This window comes from Pelophylax lessonae (assembly GCF_965119305.1).
Source record: "Pelophylax lessonae genome assembly, chromosome: 6".
NCBI lineage: Eukaryota > Metazoa > Chordata > Amphibia > Anura > Ranidae > Pelophylax > Pelophylax lessonae.
Genome location: NC_138773.1, coordinates 67,316,155 through 67,340,271, shown reverse-complemented (window position 1 = coordinate 67,340,271; position 24,117 = coordinate 67,316,155). Strand labels below are relative to the sequence as shown.

The 24,117-nt window shown below is 46.2% G+C and overlaps 1 protein-coding gene across 5 annotated transcripts in view; it reads left to right on the top strand.

The window, feature by feature from the left end:
• TNRC6A (trinucleotide repeat containing adaptor 6A) overlaps window positions 1-24,117 on the top strand; it is a 191,944-nt gene that overhangs the window by 76,765 nt on the left and 91,062 nt on the right. For all 5 annotated transcript variants that reach the window (XM_082261069.1, XM_082261070.1, XM_082261068.1 and 2 more), the window contains one exon: window positions 3,317-3,338. In XM_082261069.1, coding sequence (XP_082117195.1) covers window positions 3,317-3,338 — 22 coding nt within the window. The remainder of the gene's footprint in view (window positions 1-3,316; window positions 3,339-24,117) is intronic.

The following is a 24,117-nucleotide window of genomic DNA, read 5'->3' as shown; positions in this document are numbered from 1 at the left end:
TTGCTTCAAGAGGTGATTGTCCCAAGTCCGACTTTGGAACATTTTCAGGGTTTTTACTCAAACCGTTTACAGTTCCCAGGAAGGAAGGCGAGATGCGTCTAACCCTAGTCCTCAAGGCACTGAACTGCTTTGTGCGGGTGCAGAAGTTCAGGCTGGAGTCCATTTGCACAGTGGTGGCATCCCTGCATCAGGGGGATTTTCTTGCCTCTATCGACATCAAGGATGCTTACCTTCACATTCCAATATGTGTCAGTCACCAGCGGTTCCTCCGCTTTGCCGTGGGAGAGGAGCATTATCAGTTTGTGGCGCTACCATTTGGTCTCGCCTCTGCTCCTCGGGTCTTCACAAAAGTGTTAGCCTCGGTGCCAGCTATGTTACATCAATGGGGGATCGTGGTACTGGGCTACTTGGACAACCTCCTGTGAGTGGAGTCCCCCACTGCTCCGGTGAAAACCTGGAAAATACCATACGAACTCTAAGGCATTCGGCTGGATTCTGAAAGTCTGCTCTGGTTCAGTCTACAAAGCTGGACTATCTGGGTCTGAGCCAGAGTGCTTTTTCCTCTGGACAAACTCCAGAAATTGCAGGCTGCAATTCTTCTCCTGCTGTCCAGCAGATGGTCATCCCTCCAGTCTTGCATGCGGGTGCTGGGCCTGATGATGTCTACCTTTTTGAGGCGGTTACGTTTGCACAGTTCATACTAGGTCCCTGCAGAAGGGAGATTCTGGCCAAATGGGACAAGACTCCGCAGTCTCTGCTCAGGGGATCTGGACACTGGAAGATCCCAGACTACCTATCAATGTCTTGGAACTCTGAGCGATCAGACTGTGTCTGGACCATTGGATGGATCATCTTCAGGGATGTTCAGTGCGCATTCAATCGAACAATGCCACGGTAGTGGCTTATGTCAATCACCAAGGGGGCACAAAAAGTGTCCTGGCGGCTCTGGAGGTAGCCGACATTCTAAGGTGGGCAGAACAGTTCCAGCCCTCTCCGCTGTACACATTCCCGGGTGGAAATCTGGCAAACAGATTACCTCAGTAGGCAGGCGTTGGACCAAGGGGAGTGGTCCCTTGATCCGGATTGGTTTCATCCGTGGTCTCTCGGATGGGGCATCCCCGAGGTGGATCTTTGGGCATCTCGGCTCAACAGAAAGGTGCAGAATTTTGTGGCTCGGTCACGGGATCCTCTGGTGGATGCCACCGATGCGCTGATGTCCCAGTGGGGTCAGTATCATTTGAATTAATCCTTCCCTCCTCTCAAGCTTCTGCCAAGACTTCCACTCAGGATCGAGGCAGAGGGGATTCCGGTCATCTTGGTGGCTCTGGACTGGTCTCTCCAGGCTTTGTACGCCCATCTGGTGCGGCTGGTCGCCGACATTTCTTGGAAGCTTTCTCTCCGGGCGGATCTGCTGTCCCAAGGACCAATCTGTCATTCATCTTTAAAGTCGCTGGCTTTGACGGCTTGGCTGTTGAACACCAGGTGCTGATGGATAGAGGTTTATCTGAGTCGGTGAATTCAACGCTGTTAAAAGCTAGGAAATCTACTTCCAGGAAGATCTATCATCATACATGGAAGATGTACATTGTGTGGTGTAAGTGTCTTGAGGCTCATCCTCGCTCTTACTCGGTGGCACGGATCTTGACCTTCAACGGGGGGTTAAACAGAAATTGGCCTAGAGTACCATCAAGGGCCAGGTGTTGGCTTTGGTGGTCTTCTTCCAATGGCCCTTGGCCACACAGGCACGTGCGTACCTTTCGTCAGGGTGTCCGATATTTGGTTCTTCCAGTGCGGTCTCCGTTGCCACCTTGGGACCTCAATTTGCTGCTTTTGGTCCTCCAGAAACCTCCCTTTAAGAATCTGCTGGGCATTCCCTTGCTTACGCTCTCTCAGAAGGTGGCTTTTTTGGTGTCTTAATACCTCTGTGCGCAGGGTGTTGGAACTGGTGGCGTTATCCTGTCGTTCACCTTACTTCGCCACTGTCTGTCGTTCCTTCCAAAGGTTATCTCTGATTTTCATTTGAATGAAAACATTGTGTTGCCTTTCCTGTGTCCCAGGCTGAAACATCCCATGGAAATTGCCTTGAATTTAGTCCGGGGAGTTATGATGTACCTGGTAGTAGGGATGCACCGAATGTTCGGCAACCGAAATTATTCGGCCGAAAATAGCCAAAAAAAGCACTTTCGGTGTAAATAGGTCGAATAAATTTTGCCGAACAATGACGTTTTTAATGACGCGGATGGTGGGTCGGTAAGCCCAGATTGCGGGTCCCCGACCGGCGACCCCCCCATCCCCGAGCATCACTGTAAACCTAGCCGGAGGCACTACAGGAAGCAAAGGCGTAGCCAGATCCATTTTCTGTCTAGTGTCCTATTCCTGTAGGTGACAGTATAACCCAATGGTTATGAAGATTTGGAGCTGTCTCTGTCAATGAACATCAGAGAAATGGATTTTATGGTAAGTCAAAAATCCCCCCCCCCTTTTTTTTTTTTTTTTTTACTGGCCTAGGCGCGACTGTCACTTTTGCGCATTTCCTGTAAGTCTCGTATGCGGCACACAGCTCTGAAGGAACTACACCAGGATTCCGTTTCTTCAGAGCGCATGCGCTGGTAAGCTGACATGCTGATGCTTGCTAGAATATCTCCTAAACGGTGCATGTTTTCAAAGATATTAATTTTACCTACAGGTAAACTTTGTTATAAGCTTACCTGTAGGTAAAAATAAAAATGAAGCTCCCTCCCCTCCGCGCCCCCCTTAACCCCTCGACCCCCCCCCCCCCCCCTCTTGACCCCTCCCCCCCTCTAATCCCTCTCCACTCCATCGAAAACTAAAAAAGGTTATTTTCTTTTAGTTTTTAGTAGATTTACAATTTTAAATTGCCACCTAGACATGAATCAAGGGGAAATAGAGGCCATGTGTTCCCGTGATAACTGTCTCCGAGGGGGATCTCCCTCACTGGAAAGAGATCCACTCCCTTTACAAATAGAAGGGAAACATCCCTAATGAGACACGTGGCAAAAAAGAAGACAGTGGTTCTAACCCTCCTCCACATTATCCAGAATAACCAATGGTTTAAAGTGGTAACAGTTAATACAGTTTCCTTTAGAAATGGTGCTAAAGGAAGAATCTTGCTATCCATGGTAACCCACCCTGCAGGACAGGTTCGCGTTAATGTTATGTTTTTTTTTCTTTTCTTTCCACTGTATCTTGCCTATTCTGAATACATTCCTATGATCTAAAAATGTTGTACTTGCATTTATTATGAGGTGTTTGATCTTTAATAGATGGCAAACTTTTTTTTTATTTTCTTTTGCAGGCCTCTGATCAAAAAAACAAAGGTAGGCCCTTTTAACTAAGTTCTTTGTAATCTTTGTTAGACGTGTTATTGTTTAGCAGGGATTGTTTATGCATCCTTTTTACCTCTACATGATCTTTGGATTGTGCTCGTCTTGTGTAAATGCTGGTTTCATTCACGAGAGTAGCTGTCCTCCGGTACAAATATTATCTGCACTTCCTTTTTTGTGTCTTCTGAAGTAAAGTTGATTTTGTCAGAAAGAAGCAAAAACCCGAAACTTGTACTTTCAGTGAAAGTGCAACTAATAATATCCAACTTGAAAGATGCCTTTGTGGAAAGTTAGGTGTACGAGATTTAAAGAGGACCAGTCAAGTGCACATCAATAATTGTCATATTTTACACACACAAAGATTTAATAGCAGATTGGTCTAACTTTTTCCAGGGATTACTTGCTTGGTTGCTTCCCTTGTTAGAACGTGTATCTGCATAAGCGAAGCATACACGGACCTGTCATTCAGCCGCTACGCTCAGCAGGCCATCAGCAAACAGATCACCTGCTGGGAACAACTGCATTCGACCCTTGTAAAAGTGATCTGGGAGGTTCTAGATCAGTGATGGCGAACCATTTAGTAAGAGGGGCCAGGCTCAACTTTTTTCCCTTCTATTCTTTAGGGTGGATCCATTTCTTTTCAGTGTTCCCTGGAGCCACCCCTACGATCACACTCCTGTCTGGCATTGCAGCCTGGTGTATCAATGCTCCATGTACCCACATGTTCAAGTAGCTCAGAACCCCATCAATTTCTCAGTCACAAGCCCCCCCTACAGGGATTGATTGGCAGCTGTGGGTGGAAAGATGATGGGACTTGTAGTTCCACTGCAGGCATACATGTGAGGTTTACAGTGCATGCCTGCTGTGACCTAAAGTTTGGGGAAGCTACACTGGGGGATCACGAGCAAGCATTTTTTTTTGCTATTAAATAGTATTGACACATTTTTGAAGACACATTCTGGTATATGTTTGCTAAATAGACATAGTGCTAAACAAAAAAGAGGGTTTAATACTATAAAGCAAATCCTTAAATGAAATAAATATTGGGGGCTGCCATTACTGACCTGTTTCTGAAAATTTTAGTGGAGTGGCTTTTAGTGTTTTTCCTCTGGATCAGCCATAACATTATGACCACCCACCACAACCTGTTGAGGCATGGACTTCACTAGATCTCTAAAGGTATGTGTGGTGTATCGCAGCAAGCACTCAGTTGCAGTCCTGTAAGTTGTGAGATGGGGCCTCCATTACTCTGATTTGTTTTTCGTTTGGATTGAGATCTGGAGGATTTGGAGGCCAAATCAACAACTCGCACTCATCGCTGTATTCCTCAAACTATTCTTGAATTCATCAGATCACGCCACCTTTTTACATTGATCCATGGTCCAGTTATGATGCTAAAGTACTGATTGTATGCACTTCTGGCTGTGGGCACGGGTCAACATGGACACCGTGACCCTTTCTGCAACTATGCAGCCCCATACACCACAAACTGCCATCCATGCACTGTGTGTTCTGACAGCTTTCTATCAGAAACAGCATTAACTTTTTCAGCAATTTTAGCTAGAGTAGCTCTTCTATTAGATTGGACTACAGGGGCCAGCCTTCACTCTCCATTTGCATCAGTGAGCCTTGCCCACCCATGACCCTGTTGCCAGTTTGCTGGTTTTCTTTCCTTGGACCACTTTTGGTTGGTCTTGACCACTGCAGACCAGGAACATCCCACAAGAGCTGCAGTTTTGGACATACTCTGACCAGTCATCTAGACATTATAATTTGGCCCTTGATAAAGTTGCTCATATACTTACACTTGCCCATTTTTCTCTTTCGTTCATTAACGGACACAGCTCCTGATTCTTTCTAACCATTGGGTTATACTGCCCCCTACAGGAGTAGGACAATAGGCAGTAAAAAGCTTGACTACGCCTATGGGCAGTTCCAGGGGGTATACACCCACTCTCAGCTGTAGGCATTCACTTTTTTTATGCCTAGGCAGGAGCAAGGTCCTAGTTCCTTGCTGGGATCTCTGGTCCTGGCGATTTTTTTTTTTTTTTTTTTCTTTTTAAACAGAATTTTCTCATTCGTTCATTAACAGACAAAGCTCCAGATCTTCTTGACCTTTGGGTTTATGCTGCCCCCTACAGGAGTAGAACACTAGAGAAGAAAAAAGTTTGACTACGCCTATAGGGCAGTCCCAAGGGGTATACTCCAACTTCCTGCTAATGGTCCTAATTATTTTTTTTCTGCCTAGTCAGGAGTGAGGACCTAGTTCCTTGCTGGGATTTCTGGTCCTAGCATTTTTTACTTTTTAAGCTTAATTTTTTTCTTCTTTTATTATTTTCTGTTCCTGTGAGAACTTCAATCAACTGCCAGACTAGACGACGGACTGTATATCCTAAATCCTTAGTCTTCCCAGTCTAGCCAGCGAGTGCAACCCGACCTTATCGCGACATAGCCCCACTGGACAGGGGGCTGGCCAGGGAGTTAAACTTCTTGCGAGGGCGCATACGACCTGGCCTGGGCCTGAGTCGCAGTGTTCCTCCTGGCCTGACAGCCACCCACAGTCCGATGGAGCGGTGATCTGTCCGGAGCAGTGCCCACTCTGTTCCTGGTATGGTAAGTAGCTCTCCCCTCCCCCCATTCCACGGTTGGACCCACGGGTTCCCCTCAGCCCCTCTAAACTTTCAGTGGTCACTGTGGGTCTTTCGCCCTCCCATGTGATGTTATGAGCTGACTTTTGCCACATGCTCAAAGGGGGGGCTTGTTGGAGTTGCTGCTGACCGGGTTTTTTCCTGGTGCGCAATGGGGGGTGGAGGAGGGTTCCCTGCCACCCTGGTGGTTGGCGACTAGAGCAGGGATGTCCTCTGGGCTCCCTGCGGCGGCTCTTGACCTGGGGAGCGGATGGTTTAGCATCTGCAGGTCCGTGCCTCACACAGCCGAATCCGACAAAATTTAGGTCGCGGCTTTGTGACCTACTGATCGCAAACTATGTGGGGCGGCCCCTGAGAGAGTGGCTGAAGCCACTGCCTTCTGTTTGGGCATCCGCCCTCCCCTTAGCTGCCCCTGGGTGGTCTGCTTAGCTGGGGCTGGCATCCAGGAAGTTGGGCGCCCACATGCAGAGTCAGGCGCCTCCCTTCGGGGGCATCCCCAGTGAGTTTGGCTGAAGCCCCCACTATTTGTTTGGGCATCTGCCAGTCTGGGATCTGTGCACATGCGGCTGGGCCTTCATGAAAACTTAGGCCATGTGGTCAGCTTGGTTCGTTTCTTGGAAGGGGTGGCGCTGTGGAGGCAGTTATTTTTTGAGGACAGCCTTGCTGCCATCATTGCGTTGGGCACTTGCCCCTTTTTAGCGCTGCGGGACCATCAGGGTACCCCGCCTGCGTTTCCACGTCATAGCGGGCAGCCCCTTTTTAAGGGGGCTATTTCCTATTATGCGGGCCCCTCTGGAGGGGTTCAGAGGCAACCCCCTTGTCCCCTATTTGCGGGGGGCCAGTAGGTGGTCCATTGGTGGGCCCTCGGTTGGCTTCCACTTTGTGGGATCGCAGTCGGCGACCCTCCCCTGAGTGTTACATCAGATCCTGAAGTTGTTTTGGCTGCCGTGGACGGGAGTTACCCTGCTGGGTCTGCGTCCACACTCCCTGAGTGCTCAGATAGCGAGGTTGATTTCTCTGCTCCTCTAGCCGCACATGAAAAAGCGCTGGTTGTTGCATTGTTTGTGTCAGTGTGTGAAATTTTTAAAAATGAAGGTTGTGGCTGATACTGTGTCGGAGGCGCCGCTCCATTTCAGCATCTACAGATCCTCCAAAGTGACGAGGATGTGCCCCTTTCCGCTTACTTTGACAACATTGTCACAAAACGGTGGGGTTGTCCAAAACGCAGTGTTTCCTAAGCGGGATTTTGCCTTGCGGTAACCTTATGAGGATTAACTGCTTAAAAAGTGGACGGTCTCATCTGTAGCGGACTCGTCGGTTTCCAGGTTAAATAAAGCTACCTTCATTCCGGGGGAGGAGCCTGTTTGGAGCTTCCTTGGATGACATTGTTAAGGGTCTCACGGGGGGAAGAGTACTCTTCTTCCGCCGGCTACCAAGGGCAAGGAGCCCTGTCTTAGACGTGGGCCTTTCTCCTCGGCTCATGAGGTTTTTTTTTTTTTTTGTCCCTCGGGGTCTCAAAACAGGGGATCAAAAGTCAGGGCCTCCACCGGAGGTTCCAAGAGGACCTGGTCTGGCAATCCATCAGCCGGTTCTTCCAGACAAGGCTGCCTCTCCATGAAGGTTCAAGGTCTCTAGAGTTGGCTTCGTTCTCCGGCTCTTCGACAGGAAAATCCTTCTCCCCCCTGTACTGAACGGTTGTCGTCAAGGATGCCAGCCTGTATGGGTGAGGAGGTGTCCTGAGCACATCGTCTGGACTCTCGCAGAGTCAAGACTGCAGAGTAATGTACTGGAACTCCGAGCAATTAGACTTGTCTGGCTCATTGGACAAATCGTCTTCAGGGGTGTCCGGTACAAATTCATTACGACCAGGCCACGGCCGTAGTCTGTCAATCACCAAGGGGCACAAGTGTCCTGGCGGCTCGGGTAAGTAGCCGGCATTCTAAGGTGGGCTGTTGATTCATTCCAGTCCTCTTGAACTCCTGCCATGACTCCTGTGCAGGATCAAGGCAGAAAGGATTCCGGTCATTCTAGTGGCTCCAGACTGGCCTCTCCGGTCTTGGTACAGCTAGTCGTCTATGCCCCTTGGGAACTTCCTCTTGCTGTCCCAAGGACCAATCTTCTTTCCTGCTTTACAGTCGCTGGCTTTGACAGCTTGGCTGTTGAAGGCCAGGTGCTGAAGGATAGAGGTTTGTCTGGGTCGGTGATTCCTATGCTGTTAAAAGTTAGGAAATCTACTTCTAGGAAGATCTACTCTTGTACGTGGAAGACATACATTGCATGGTGTAAGTCTCTTGGGGGTTCATCCTCGCTCCTTCTGGTGGATCGGATCTTAACCTTCCTTCAACGGGGGGTTGAACAGCAAATTGCCTTGAGTACCATCAAGGGCCAGGTATCGGCTTTGGCATTTTTTTTCCGACGACCTTTGGCTACACACTCTCTGGTGCATATCTTTTTTCACGGTGACCGACATTTGATTACTTCAGAGCGGGCTCCGTTGCGGTCCTGGGATCTTAATTTGGTGCTTTCAGCTCTACAGAAGTCTCCCTTTAAAAATTATGGAGCTTTTCCTGCTTTCGCTGTACCATAAGGTCACCGTTTTTGGTGGCTTTCACCTCTGCGTGTAGGGGGCGTCTAAACTAGCGGCGTTATCCTGTCATTTTCCCTTTGGCGATTCACAATAAGGTGGTGCTTCACCCCTGTTCTTCATTCCATCCTAAGATGGTCTGTGACTTTCATTTGACTGAAGACATTCTGTTGCCTTCCCTGTGTTCCAGGCCTAAACCTCTGAAGGAAATTGCCTTGGATGTGGCCTGGGCAATTTGGGTGTACCTGGCAGCTATGGAATCTTTTAGGAAGTCAGACTCTCTATTGTGCTCATGAACGAACCTCACAAAGGGTTGTCCGCTTCCTCTGCGACCATTTCCAGATGGATCAGACAAGACTGTGGTTCAGGCCTATTCCATCAAGGGTCAGGTTTCTCTTTCCCTGTCAAAGAGCACTCTGTTAGGGTGCCTGGTGCCTCCTGGGCTTTCCGTCGTCATGCATCAGTAAAGCAGGCTTGCAAGGCTGCCCACCTTGTTGTCCATGTACACTTTTACAAGGTTTTTATAAAGAGGATGTGTTTGCATCTACGGATGCTTCTTTTGGCCGTGACGTTTTGCAGGCTGCTGTTTAGAGGACCTGGTCCTCTTTGAGGGTGTATTGTTTTTCAAGTGAGCTCCAGTTTATGGTAGAACTCTGTTACCTGATTGGCTATGGCTAGCCTTGGGAATTTTTTTCTGATGTTTTTCCCTACCCTCATGTTTAACACTGCTTTGGGACGTTCCAATGGTTAAGAAGAATCAGGTGTCCGTCAATCAACGAAAGAGAAAATGGGATTTTTGACTTACCGTAAAATCCATTTCTCTGATGTTCATTGACGGACACAGCACCCACCCCTCTGTGGAGTTGTAATTCTTCTGACGCTGCTTGTGACAGGGGGCAGTATAACCCAATGGTTAAGAAGTATGAGGAGCTGTGTCCGTCAATGAACATCAGAAAAATTGATTTTACGGAAAGTCAAAAATCCCATTTTTTTTTTCCTGCTTTCAACACATCATCCGCTTTCAGACCCCATTGTAACAAGTGATTAATGTTAATCACTTTACGTGTCAGTGAGTGGTCCTAATGTTATGGCTGATCATTGTATACTATATAGGCAATTAACTGGAACGATTAAAGAGATTGGGAACATCAGAAAAAAGTCAGAATTCCTTCTTTGTAGGCTTGTTCCACTCCAGAGACTCAAGGGATTTAAAGGGGCTGTAAAGTCAGAAGGTTTTTTTTATCTTAATGCATTCTATGCATTAAGATAAATAGCCTTTTGTGTGCAGCAGCTCCCCCCCCCCCCCTTAACACTTACCTGAGGTCCCTCTCTGTCCAGCAATGTCCGTGAGTGTCTCAGCCGTCCGAGATTTTCCTTCTTGATTAGCTGAGACACAGCAGCTGCGCCATTGGCTGCTGCTACTGTCAATCAAAGTCAGCTAGCCAATTGGGAGAGAGGGGCCGGGTCGGGGGTCCGTGTCTGATTGGACACAGGGAGTTGTGACTCGGCTTGGGTGCCCCCATAGCAAGCTGCTTGCTGTGGGGGCACTGAACAGGAGGGAGGGGCCAGGATCACAGAAGAGGGACCTGAGAAGAGGAGGGTCTGAGGTGCTCTGTGCAAAACCAACTGCACAGAGGAGGTAAGTATAACATGTTTATTTTTATAGGAAAAAAAACAATAGCTTGCAATCACTTTAATCTAGAGCAGGGTTTACTCAACCAGGGTTCCTCTAGCGGTTGCTAGGGGTTCCTTGAGCAATGGAGCATTTCCTGACTCTCAGATAACCACTGACATCATTGGTCTTCAATCTATCTGTAAGGAGGGAATTCTTCCCAATGACCACAAGGGTAAGGAGCATTCTTTCGTATTGAATGCAAGACAACTAGCATTTTCCAAAGAAGGTCAATAACAGCGGCTTAACAGTGAGTGGCTGTGTAGATAAGTGGTTAGCATTTACGCTTTGTGATGGAATGTGGGTTCAGTTCTGTATGTGTAGAGTTTTTGTTCTCTCTGACTTTATTATTATTATTAGGCAGCGCTTTACAATATTAGAGGGATACAGTACATATACAATACAATAAAATACAAGAGGATTTAGAGGGCCCTGCTCAGAAGAGCTTACAATCTAATGGGGTGGGGCAGGTGTTACAAGAGGTAAGAGTAGGGAATGAGCTGATGGCAGATTAGTTGGAGGTGTGATAGGCTTCCCTGAAGAAATGTGTTTTCAGGGATCGCCTGAAAACAGCTAGAGTAGGAGATAGCCGTACAGGTTGATGTAGAGCATTCCAGAGGATGGGAGAGGCCCTGGAGAAATCCTGGAGACGAGCTTGAGAGGAGGAGACAAGGGAGCTTGAGAGTAGGAGGTCTTGAGAGGAGCAGAGAGGACGGTTGGGGTGATATTTTAAGACAAGATTGGTGATGTAGCTTGGGGCAGAGTTGTGAATGGCTTTGTATGTTGTGGTTAGTATTTTGAATTTAATTCGCTGGGCAATCGGGAGCCAGTGTAGGGATTGGCAGAGAGTGGAGGCAGACGCTGAGCGGTTGGTAAGGTGGATAAGCCTGGCAGCAGCGTTCATGATAGACTGAAGAGGGGATAGCCTATGAAGTGGTAGGCATATGAGAAGGGAGTTGCAATAGTCGAGGCGAGAAATAACTAGGGAGTGAATGAGTAGCTTGGTGGTTTCAGTTGTTAAAAGGGGGAATTTACATGTGTCTTTGTACTGTCCATAGACATAATGGTTGATTTGGCTGGGTTTTGATTTTATAGACTCTAGATGGATTGTATATAGTAGCAGTGATGTCAAATAGTAAGCTGCTTTAGAGATAGGGACTTATGAGAATAAGCACTGGGAGGGGGAGTGAGTCGCATGCAACTCCATACTTGGAAGTACCAGTTATTTTTTTTCCTCTTTCGTTCATTGACGGACACAGCTCCTGATCTTCATAACCCTTGGTTTATACTTTCTCGTACAGGAGTAGAACACTAAGCAGAAAAAGAATCTGGCTATGCCTATGGGCAGTCCCAGGGGGTATACTCCCTCTCCCTGCTATAGGTACAGGGAGAGGATGATGGTTGTCCCTTTGCAGTGTTTTACACTTTGTGGGGTTCCCCTGGTGACTCATGGAGTCTTTGGAGCACATCTCCCCACCTAATCCCCTCTCTGAGGCTGCGGGGCCCTCCGGGTCCCAATCATCCATCCATGTACTGACGGCGGTCCTGGAGTCCTTTTATGTCCCGAGTGGAGGTGGCATTCGGGCGAAGGGCTAGTAAAAAGTGCCCCCGCCTCATCGGTCTCATCAGATCCGGAATTTAATTCAGCCTGCCGCAGACGTGGGTCACCCTGCTGGGTCTACAACCACGTGCCTGGAATCCTCTGATAGGTTGATTCCTCCACATCTGCAACCACGCACGAAAAGGCACATTACCCCGCCTATTTTGACAAAACTGGTGCTAAAGAGTGGGGACTACCAAAGCGTCACCTTGGGGTCCCTAAGCAATTTTTTTTAGGCGTTTCCCCTATGTAGAGTCCCTTATTAAGAAGTGAACTGTTCCACCGGTGGTGGACCCTCCGATTTCCATATTGAACGAGGCATGATTCCAGTTAAAAAGACCCTGGCCTTAAAGGATCCGGCTGACAGGAAGGCTGTGGCCCGCAATATGTACACTCTGGTTGGTTCGGCACTGAGGCCGGTATTCACCATTGCCCTGGTGTCACAAATTCTGAGAGAGTGGGCTAAGCTTTTATGCCGTGACCTGCAGGGAGAACCGCTCCCCCCCTGCCTTTGCTGAGCTGACGGACCAGCTGGTTCAGGGGCTGCAGTTTATCTGTGATGCCTCTTTGGATGCGGCTCCTCTAGTGGCTCGGCTCTCTTTCGGCAGTGGTCCTTCAAAGTGCCTTTTGGTTTAAATGCTGGTCTGCGGACCAGACTTTGAAAAAGGCCTTGACTGATCTTCCCTTTCAAGGAGATGGCTTGTTTGGAGCTACCCTGGATGACGACATTAAAGGTCTCACGGGGGGGGGGGGTACCTTTCTTCCGCAGGCTTTAAAGGGCAAGGAACCTCGTCATAGATGCGGGCCCTCCTTCTTGGCTTATAAGAAGGTTTTTTTGTCCCTCATGGTCTTCTGACAAGGGCTCCTAACCTTTCAGGGTCTCCTTTTTGGAGGTTCCAAATTAACCTGGTCTGGCAAGCCGAGAGTGGACTTCTCCAGACCCGCAGACAAGTTTCCTTCAGCATGAATGTGCGCCCTCTCCCGTATGGGGGGTGTCTTTGCTGTTTCCCAGACTTGTGGACTTCTCTGGTACAAGACAAGTGGGTCCACAAAATCATTTGGTCCAGCTACAAGATCTAATTTCGCTCTTTTCCCCCCGGCAAGGTTCTTTCCTTCCAATTTGCGCCTTTCCCTGGACCGCTTACAGGGTCTGTTTTGGGGCGGTACAAGACCTGTTGCTTCAAGGGATGATTGTCCCAGTTCTGACTTTGGAACATTTTCAGGGTCTCTTTACTTTTTTGCTGGTGCAGAAGTTAAGAATGGAATCCATTTGTGTTGGTTGTGGCATGCCTGCATCAGGGAGATTTTCTTGGCTCTATCTTCATCAAGGATGCTTACCTTTACATTCCAATATGTGCCGGTCACCAGCAGTTCCTCTGCTTTGCCATAGGAGGGGAGCATTATCAGTTTGTGGCGTTACCCTTTGGCCTCGCTTGTGTTAATCGGGTCTTCACAAAAGTGTTAGCCCCCGTTGCTAGCGTTTACGCCAACGGGGGATCCAGGTACTGGGCTACTTGGACGACCTTCTGTGAGTGGAGTCTTTTACTGCTCTGGTGGACAACCTGGAAATCCCCATACGAACTCTGCAGGAGTTCGGCTAAATTCTGAATTTTCAGAAGTCTGCTCTGTCTGGTACTATCCACAAAGCTAGACTATCTGGGTCTGACTCTGGACTCGGCCTTAGCCAAGAGTGCTCCTTCCTCTGGACAAACTCCAGAAATTGCAGGCTACAATTCATCTCCTGCTGTCCAGCAGATGGTCATCCCTCCGGACTTGCATGCCGGTGCTGGGCCTGATGGTGTCTACCTTTTGAGGCGATTCCATTTTGCACAGTTCCATACAAGGTCTCTGCAAAGAGAGATTCTGGCCAAATGGGACAAGACTCTGCAGTCTCTTTGCTCAGGGGATCTGGACTTCCGATCAATGTCTTGGGACTCCGAGCAATCAGACTGTGTCTGGACCATTGGACGCATCGTTTTCAGGGATGACTAGGGTGCATTCAATCGGGCAATGCCACTGGCGGGGCTTATGTCAATCTCCAAGGGGGCAAAAGAAGTGTCTTTGAGGCTCTGGAGGTAGCCGACATTCTAAGGTAGGCAGAACATTTAGTTCCAGCCCTCTCCGCTGTATACTTCCCTGGGGGTGGTAAACTGGCAGGCAGATTGCTTCAGTCGGCAGGCCTTGGACTAAGAGGAGTGGTCCCTTCATCTGGAGGTGTTCCATCAGTTGTGTCTCTGGTGGGGCATCCCCGAGGTGGACCTGTTGGTGCCTCGGCTCAACAGAAAGGTGCAGAGGCTTGTGGCTCGATCATAGGATACTCTGGCAGACGTGCTGATGGCCCCCTGGGGTTAGTAACGTATGATTTATGACTTTCCTCCTCTTAAGCTTCTGCCAAGGCTTTTATGCAGCATTGAGGCAGAAAGGATTCCGGTCATCTTAGTGGCTCTCGGGGCTTGGTACACCTATCTGGTGCTGCTGGTGGCTGACATTCCTTGGAGACGTCCTTTCAGGGAGGATCTCCTGTCCCAAGGACCAATCTTCCATCCTGCTTTTCAGTCGCTGGCTTTGACGGCTTGGCTGTTGAACGCCAGATGCTGAAGGATGGACGTTTATCTGAATCTGTGGCTCCTATGCTGTCAAAAGCTCCTCCAGTGCGGTCTCCATTGCCGCCTTGGGACCTCAATTTGGTGCCTTCGGTCCTCCAGAAGCCTCCCTTTGAGAATCTTCGGGAGATTCTCTTGCTCACATTCTGATTTTCATTTGAATGAAGACATTGTGTTATCTTCCCTGTGTCCCAGGCCTAAACATCCAAAGGAAATTGCATTGCATACCTTGGATGTGGTCCAGGCAAATGGGGTGTCCTTGGCAGGTACAGAGTCTTTCAGGAAGACCAGACTCACTATTTCTGCTCACAGATAGACCTCGGAAAGGGTTGTCCGCTTCCTGTGCAACTATTTCCAGATGGATCAGACAGACGGTTATTCAGGCCTATTCCATCAGGAGTCAGGTTCCTCCTTTTCCTGTCAAGGTGCACTGTACTCGGGTGCTTAGTGCCTCCTGGGCCTTCCATCATCTGGCTTCATTGACGCAGGTTTGCAAGGTGGCCACCTGGTCGTCGGTGCACACTTTCACAAAGTGTTATAAAATGGATGTGTTGGCATCTGTGGATGCTTCTTTTGGCCGCAAGGTTTTGCAGGCTGCTGTTTAGAGGACCAGATCCGCTTTGAGGGTGTATTGATTTTTTTTTTCAGGTGGGCTCCAGTTGTTTTGGTTGAGCGCCTGTTGCCCATTTGACTACTGTTAAGCCTTTGGAATTTTTTTGCTGTTCCCACCCCTCATATTTAACACTGCTTTGGGATGTCCCAATCGTTAAGAAGATTCAGGAGCTATGTTTGGCAATGAAGGAAAGAGAAAATGAGATTTTTGACGTACCGTAAAATCCAATTCTCTGATGTCTTTTGACAGACACAGCACCCACCTCTCTGTGGAGTTGTAATTCTTCTGACGTTGCTTGTAGCAAAACTGACTACCTATTGCAGGGAGAGGGAGTATACCCCTGGGACTGCCCATAGACGTAGCCAGATTCTTTAACTGTCTAGTGTCCTACTCCTGTAGGGGGCAGTATAACCCAATGGTTATGAAGATCAGGAGCTGTGTCTGTCAGTGAACATCAGAGAAATGTATTTTACAGTAAGTCAAAAATCCAATTTTTTTTTTTTTTTTGCCTTGTATGTTTAGAGTAGTTGGAGAACTAAGAGAAGGTCGATGTGGCGCTCGGGAGAGCAGCAGCTAAATTAACCTGTTGCTTTGCTTAGCATACACAAACCAATTTACTACTAAGGATTTGATTGAGAGTTTCTGTGCATTCTTGTTAATGTATAAGGCGTTATCTTTTTTCTTTTTTTTTTGTAAATATATATATGGTAAAGAGCAGACTGGCATTTGTGAACACATAGCTGAATTTCCATTGTGCATTTCCTTGCGTGAAACCCACAAGTTGTAATTTTCATGGCTTCTTTCTCAAATTGGAGGCTAGTATACAAGTAATGTAGAGGTGCACCGAAATTTCGGTAGCCGAAACATATCGGGCAAAAATGGTTTTATCTGCATTTTGCCAATAAGAGAAAAAGGTGCCAATAATGGCACCGAAAATGCACTAAATTTTACTGTGCTTATGCTGTGCGTTTTTTTTAACTGACCAAAAATGCAGCAAGCAGGATTTTTAACATACAACATATATGTATACTGGCGCAAGTGAAATAAAAGGAAGCCAGCGGTTACTACCTTAAACAATAAAAGTGTCTGATACACATGAAAAAGTCCATATCGATGTCCATATGTATACAGAAGTCCTTGGCACTGAAGGCTGCTCTGCCTCAAGTAAGAAGAAAAAGTGACGCCGGATGTTACCCCCGCATCCCAGTCACCAGGAAGCGCCGACATCCATCGGCTGCAGTGGAGCACTAGAGGGAAGTGACGCCGGATGTTACCCCTGCGTCCCAGTCACCAGGAAGCGCCGACATCTATCGGCTGCAGTGGAGCACTAGAGGGCTATCGCGTCACGCCCGGGAAATGACGCCGGATGTTACCCCTGCATCCCAGTCACCAGGAAGCGCCGACATCTATCGGCTGCAGTGGAGCACTAGAGACTGCCGGAGACATCCTGACGAACTTTTCTCACGTACGGACATGATTGCACACAATATGTTGCCCTTTATACTTGCTCCATTGTGAGTATATAGGTGTATATTGTCATGCTTTATTAAACCTTCCTACTGCACTTAGAGTGGCGCCTGTCTTTTCTCCACTTATTTTCTAACATTACAACAGAAGCACAACAGACCAGTGTGAAGACATACATAGAATTTTAAAGGCATGCATTGATTACCAGTGCAAACCCTAAAGGGATGCCACTAGAGCCACCAGGGATTGCCCACCAGGGATGCCAATCAGGGCTCAGGGACCCTTTCAGTGCCCTCCTCATCAGTGCTGCCCATCATTGCTATCTATCAGTGCCGCCCACCAGTGCCCATTATTGCCCATCAGTGCAACCTATCAGTACCCATCTGTGCTGCATATTAGTGCCTCGTCATCAGTGCAGGAAAAAACATATCTATTTACAAAATGTTATAACCTAAACAAAAACTTTTTTTTTTTCCAAACTTTTCGGTCTTTTTTTATTTGTGCAGTACAATGTTCTATGACCGCGCAATTGTCATTCAAAATGCAACAGTGCTAAAAGCTGAAAACTGGTCTGGGCAGGAAGGGGTTGAAGTGGTTAAACCGTGCACATTTGGTTTTACAGCTAGTATTGATTGGAGTTCCTAGCTAAATGGCTTTGTAATTACTTCTCTGCAGTTTCTCACGTGCAAACCAAACCTAATCAGGTTGTGATTAAGCAGGGTGATCCCGCAGCCTAGGCCTGGTCTGCTATCTAGAAATACAAATTTTCCTTGGAATAAAAATAATCTTTAAAAAATTGGGAGCCCTAGTGTAGTTCCTTTTTTGCATTTATTTTGTAAAGAACACTGGTAGGGGAAGAATAGACAGGACACAAGTGTATAATTATGGCACAGAATAGTGAAAGTCTGTCCCCACTAGGAAGATCTCACTTCCTGTTTCTTCATCAGGAAAGAAAGTGAGGTATATTTTCCCCAACAAGAACACAGATGGTAGTGAAATACTGGCAGGGGTTACAATCCCATACCTACTATCCAATACCATAGGACTTCAAAAAAAAGGTGGCCATCTTATTCGTCTGAAAATGTTAGTCATCTTTTTAGTATGCATTTTTTTTGTCTGAAATGCTAGTCATATTTTTGGTATGCTGATACCTTTTTTAGTGTATGTAGTCAACACTTTTGCCTAGTACACACAATGAGAAAGTCGGATGAAAAATACCGCTTTTGGAGCGATCGTATGATAATCTGATCGTTTGTACATAGCTTTTGAAAACCGGTCAGGACACTGCATGCAAAAATATCCGAAGAGACATGCACAAACATTTTTCTCGTACGATACCATAATTAATGCTTTAGTTTAATTAGCATAGTATTCATAGTTAAAAAATTGAGTGACCAAGACCGCGCATGCTCAGAAACATTATCTCAGGAAGTTGTATTCTGTCTTACAAGAATTTTCGTAACTCTGGAAACCTATTTGTTTTCAATATGAGACTAGCATGCAAAAAAAAAAAAAAAAAAATTATGGATGATCATTCGTCTGATATTCTCATCCTGTGTACTAGGCATTTAGCTTTGCTTTGGATAGAGATGAGGGTTAAAACCTATCCTCTTTTTGCTGTCCCAGGGACACTGGAGGAAGTGAACTGATATGCCCTCTTAGACAGTTGTCACCATAACCCTCAACTCCTGTTTCTTTGATGGCTTAAAATTTTTTGAATTTCCCATAACTTTTTGTACCGGAGACAATGTTCACCAGGACAAATAGAATGTCAATCTCCCCAGCAGGGATATAGACAGCAATAAAAGGTGCCATTTCCTACACTGCCCAAAAATAGAAAAAAAGCTCTGATTTTTACATACACGTTAAGGGTTCGTTCACATTACTTGCATTGCATGGTGCAATTGCAAGCGTGCATGTTGCATTAAATGTGCGTTGTCGTGCTGTTACTTTTAAATAGCTCAAATGTACAAGAGTACATCTCTGTGACCTAAAGTGATTGTAATGTGTCTTTTTTTTTTTTTTTTTAAATAACAAACATGTTCTACTTACCTCTTCTGTGCAGTTGGTTTTGCACAGGGCAGCCTGGATCCACCAGTGGTGTATTTAGGTTTTGTGCTGCCCTAGGCCTGACTAATCGTGTGCACCCCCTAATTTAAATATGACCGACCCCTTCCTGTAATGGCCACACCCCTTCCTTGTTCTAACCGGTTCTGTTATCTGTAAACCACAGACCACAGCCATAGTGTATCAGTGTCCATTAGCGTAGCCTCATCAGTTCCCATAAGTTTAGCCGCATCAGTGCCTTATCAGTGCCGCCTTATTGCCCATCAGTGTAGTCTAATCAGTGCAGCATATTAGTGTAGCCTCATCAGTGGCCATCAGTACAGCCTATCAGTGCAGCCTAAGATATTTGGACTTGTGTTTGCTGCCACTGATTGTAATTATAGGAATATTTCACTTATTTGTATAATAAATAGGAAGTCCAGAGTCATTATACAAATAAGTGAAATAATCAGTGGCAGCAAACACAAGTCCAAATATCTTATAAGATTGGAGTAATCTTACTAACCCAGTGACATATTGCGATAATACATATGAGATAAACAAGTCCAAAATATTATTGCCATCATATACAATTAAAAGTCTTAATTGTATATGATGCCATTCAGTATGCTCGCTCAAGGACAAGGATGTTTAAAGAAATTAAATTATATTATTGACATAATGCCTGCCATACCTGGGGGCGGAAGAAGGTAGGCGGAGCATTAAGCTGCAGTGCCACACTTATTAGCATTGGCGGCCGTCTGGCCAGTTGTATGAAGTGTGGTTGATGGCCTGCGGTCTGTCTGAATGTCCTGTGGGAGCAGGGAGCAAGCTTTTTTTTTTTTTTTTTGCTGCCCCCCAGCAAAGTGCCACCCTAGGCCTGGGCCTTGTTGGCCTAAGCCAAGATACAGCACTGGGATCCACCTCATCTCAGGTCCCTCATTGCTGCTCCTGGCCCCTCCCCCTGGTTGAGTACCCCCACAGCAAGCAGCTTGTGGTTCGTCCCCGCCCCCTCTCTCTCCTGATTGACTAACTGACTTTGACAGCCGCGGAAGTCAATGGTGCTGTGGCTGTGTCCCAGCCAATCAGAAGGGGAGAGTCCCGGACAGCCAAGGGACTCTTGGGCAGAGATTGATCTCGGGTAAGTATTTGGGAGTGCTGAGGTTGCTACACATAGAAGGCTTTTTATCTTAAGGTAAAAAATGCATTAAGATAAAAAACTTCCTGGCTTTACAACTCCTTTAAACCTGGTTCACACAAGACCCCACTACCAGCAAACCAGCTGGCATTCAACCCTTGTGTACATCAGCCTGTCCAATAGAAGCTGACTGAACGGGCATGCTGTAAAACCAGCATTCAATCAGCTTCAGTTCAGTGCTGGCAGCCATTGGCTTTAGCTATATGATGTTAGATCTCTGTACTAACATCACATAGTTCAGTTAGTTACCTAGTTGTTGTTTTTTTTGTTTTGTTTTTTTTTTAATTCAACCTGCTGGGTTGCATGAAAAAGACCTTAAAGAATAAGTCCACCCTAACATTAAAATCCCTGCATCTATAGAACTCCACAATCGAACACCAACCTATCTAGCCCTGTAGAGAAGAAATCTGTATACCTACCTTTATTGAAGCTGATCGACCTGATCCCACGCTGAGCTGTCAGCGGTGGCTTCGCTGTGGAGGTGGGTGCAGAGGACATATCTGACAACGGAAGCCCCATAATAAGTCTATGGGTGACGTCACTCCCCATTAATTTCACAGCCGTTGTGGGCAGTGTCCTCTGCAGAGCTTCCGCCGCTGGTGACTGGGTCGGGTCGACTTCAAAAAATGGTATGTATTCTGATTTCTTCTTTACAGGGCTAGGTTGGTGTTAGATCTTGGAGATCTATTGATGCATGGATTTTAGTTTTAGGGTGGATATATCCTTTATATGCCAGGTGTTAGCCGCTCGTGTATGTGTCTTTGTGTTTATTTGTAATGTTTTTAATTTTTTTTATTTTTTTTGCACTTTTTTGTTTTTAAACTTTCATTACTTTCTCAAGGGGGTCTTAAAAAATGCAGAGGCAGACACAGGTTCCTTTTAATGGAAACCTCAGGATTCAATAGGTAATTTTGCAGAGAGGAGATTGATAAATGGGTATTTTCCTCCCACTTTCCATTCTGATTTCCCCTGCAGTAGCTCTGGACTCAGAGAAGAGACAGGTGAGCCCAGGCACCACTAGGAGAGATGGACTCTTTCAAGGTTTTTTTTTTTTTTTTTTTTTGCTGGGCACTCGCCGAGCAAAAAAAAAAAAAAAGAGATAGCGAGATCACTATTGTTCGAGGGCAGTACATGTATTTCTTAAGGTGCCTATAGATGATTCCACTGAAAAAAGGTTATTTGCTAATTTAAGGTGAATTGGTTCCTAGGATTTGTCCCTGAGGTTGGTGCTGCATTGAAATTTCGGCAGCCGAAAATAGGGATTTCAGCAATGTGTCGAAAAAAAAAAAAAAAAAAAAAAAAAGTGCCAGTAATGGCTGCCGAAAATGCCGGCAGTTTTGCAGAGCTTTTACCGTGCTTAAAGCGTGTTTTTTTTTTTTTTTTTTTTTTTTAGTAGGTCATTTGACTAAAAAAATGCATCGTAAACGTGACATGGGTGGATTTTTGATGTGTTCTTGCTGCATTTTAAATGCATTTTAATGGAGAGGGGTGTTTTTAGTGCGGTTTGCAAAATATGCACCAAAAATGCAGCAAGCAGGATTTCTAAGGCTGCATTCACATGTCAGCTTATAATCGCGGGCAGAACCGCCGCGGTTCCGCCCGCGATTCGGAGATTTATTGCAAATCGCGGGACGCCTAGCATTGCCCGTTGATTTGCAATAGCCCCCCAAACGCCGAGCGATGTTGCCGCGATTTACGCCCGCCGAATCGCGGCAACATCGCGCAAACAAAATCGCGGGACGCAATACGCTCCAAAAAAGTACAAGAGCTTCTTTGGAGCGTATTGCGTCCCGCGATTTTGTTTGCGCGATGTTGCCGCGATTCGGCGGGCGTAAATCGTGGCAACATCGCTCGGCGTTTGGGGGGCTATTGCAAATCAACGGGCAACGCTAGGCGTCCCGCGATTTGCACTAAATCTCCGAATCGCGGGCGGAACCGCGGCGGTTCTGCCCGCGATTATAAGCTGCCATGTGAATGCAGCCTTACGCCGCTTCAAACGGTGCCGATAATGGCCAACAATAAATTCATATTCATTTAAATTCATGATATTAAAAAGTCAAATACAATTATTTATAAAAATATATATATTTTTTTTAAAAACGTCCATTTCGGTTTTGGCTAAGTGCATTCTGAATTTCAGTTCGGCAACTAAATTTTCATTGAAGCCCCGTACACACGTACTGATCGTCGGCCGAACGATCGGCCGTCTTTTGTCCAGGGCTGTCGTGTCTGTTCAAAACTGCAAAAGACAGCACACAAATTTTGTCGGCCAACAACAGCCGACTGCAGAAGTGATGTCATGTGATGGTTAACTTTCCTTGTCTTTTTTTCTTTTCTGAGCATGCCCAGTCTTGCTAATCTGCTGTCTGTCAGCCGAAATCTGTACTGACTGGCGAACAATCGACCGTTCTGGTGTTGGCCAACAAAAATTTTAATGCTTGCACGACAGATTCTGTTCGGCTGAAAATGCGATGTCGGCTGTCGGAAGCATCATACTAACAAGCCTACAATCGGCCGATCGGTCGTCGGCCGAATATTTACGGCCGACAATCGGTACGTGTGTACGGGGCTTTAGGTGCATCACTGCCTGAGTTATGCAGATAGGACGTACTTGTGTTCCCAATTACGGCTTATTGAAATGGGCATCAAACACTTTGTTCAAATATGTATAGTTTTGTAAGCCACAGATATATATATATATATGAAAAAAATCTATGTTTTAAGGTCTATATTTGGACCATATGTTACGCAAGCAGCAAGATCAATAAGGCTGTGTAAATAAGCCCTTAATAATTAATCTATAAAATAAATATGTATAAATAATACAAAAAATAATTGTAACAATAGGATTGTTGAATGGATAGTTGGATCGGTTCTAGATATTTATTGCTGCTATTTATATCACATATGATTGTGCATCTTACATTTTCTGTGAATATTAACTATTTGGGATATACTTTTACAGCGCAGTTCTTATTGTGCAGAATTGTTTGATTTGCTCTTGTAGCCAGCTTTTGCTATTAAAAAAAGCTGCAAATATGGTTTTGCAGCAGTTTCATATGCAAATGGTTAATTTCTCAGTTTGCGTGGCAAAATCCCTGTAAATGTTTGTCATAAGGTGCATTCTGTATAATTATCTGGCCACTCTGGTGTGCAGAAATAGTTGCTTATAACTTCTTGCACAATTTCCATCCCCATGGTTGCATATAAAGTACAGTCAGGCATTTTATCCGTTAAATCAGAAGCGGATTTGCAATGTCCCCTTCCTCTGTTGTGACTGTCCTGGAGGATTGAACAGTCTCGCTTGTTACATCACCAGCCATGCACGGCTCTGAACCGCTCCTGCTGGTTTCTGTGGCTGCGGAAGGGTTAACGGCTCCTGTTGTCTGCGGGGAAGGGGGAGAGAGGGAGTCAGGCATTTGCCAAGCTTGACAATGGCTGCCTGTAGACGGGAGCCGCAGTTCTGGCTTCAGTGAGTTAATAGGTTGGCATACACTGAAGATATTTTCCAGAGCGGATAGCTGCACTCACAGCTACGGCCATTTTTTTTTTTTCTTTCTCTTTTTTTTTTCTCTTCATGGGGAAATTTCTAGTGTTGCGGATTACGTGTGCTTTTAAAGCCAGACTTCCTCTGTGTGCCCTTCAGCATTCCCAAACTGTCAACCCAGAGAGTGACCGCACAGTGCAAAGCTGCCATTTATTGCACTCCGTATATTTCTGACCAAACTGTTGTTTTTGTTTTGGTTTTTTTTTTTAAGCCTTAGCTTTTTGTTTTGTGTGGTTTTTTTTTTTTTTTTAAATTTTTTTTTTTTTTAAATTTTTTTTATATGTAGATCTTTTTTTTTTTTATTTTTTTGCCCCCTTTCCCTTGAGCCTGGCAGCCTTAATGTTAAGACAGCTGCCATTATTTATTAGAAGGGAGGGAGCACTTGTCCAAACGGGCCCCTCCGTCAGGAGGAGTTGGCAAACCGGACTTCCACGGCAGTAAAATGACACCATGCTTCTCCTCCATTTTCTCATGAAGTCTGCTGAGTGGGAGAGCAACAGGAGTTGGAAACGTCTTGCCTTGGATCCTTGCTGCGTAACTACCGCCTCAGAGGCTTCCTTTTTGGATTTCCATCAGGTTTGTGTCTGTAAAGCTGGCTCTGTGCATGTGCGTGTATGTCCTTGCCTCCCTCTTCCTATAGGTTTTACTGTGTCTGCGCTGCCCTCTGGATGGGAGCCGTACATGAATGCTACGCACGTAAGCCTGTTATGAAAAGCCCTGGCAAAAACAAAATACCAGTACAAGGGAGAGCAGATTGCTAACAGGGTGCACTCCTTTTAGTGGGCAGTTGCTGCA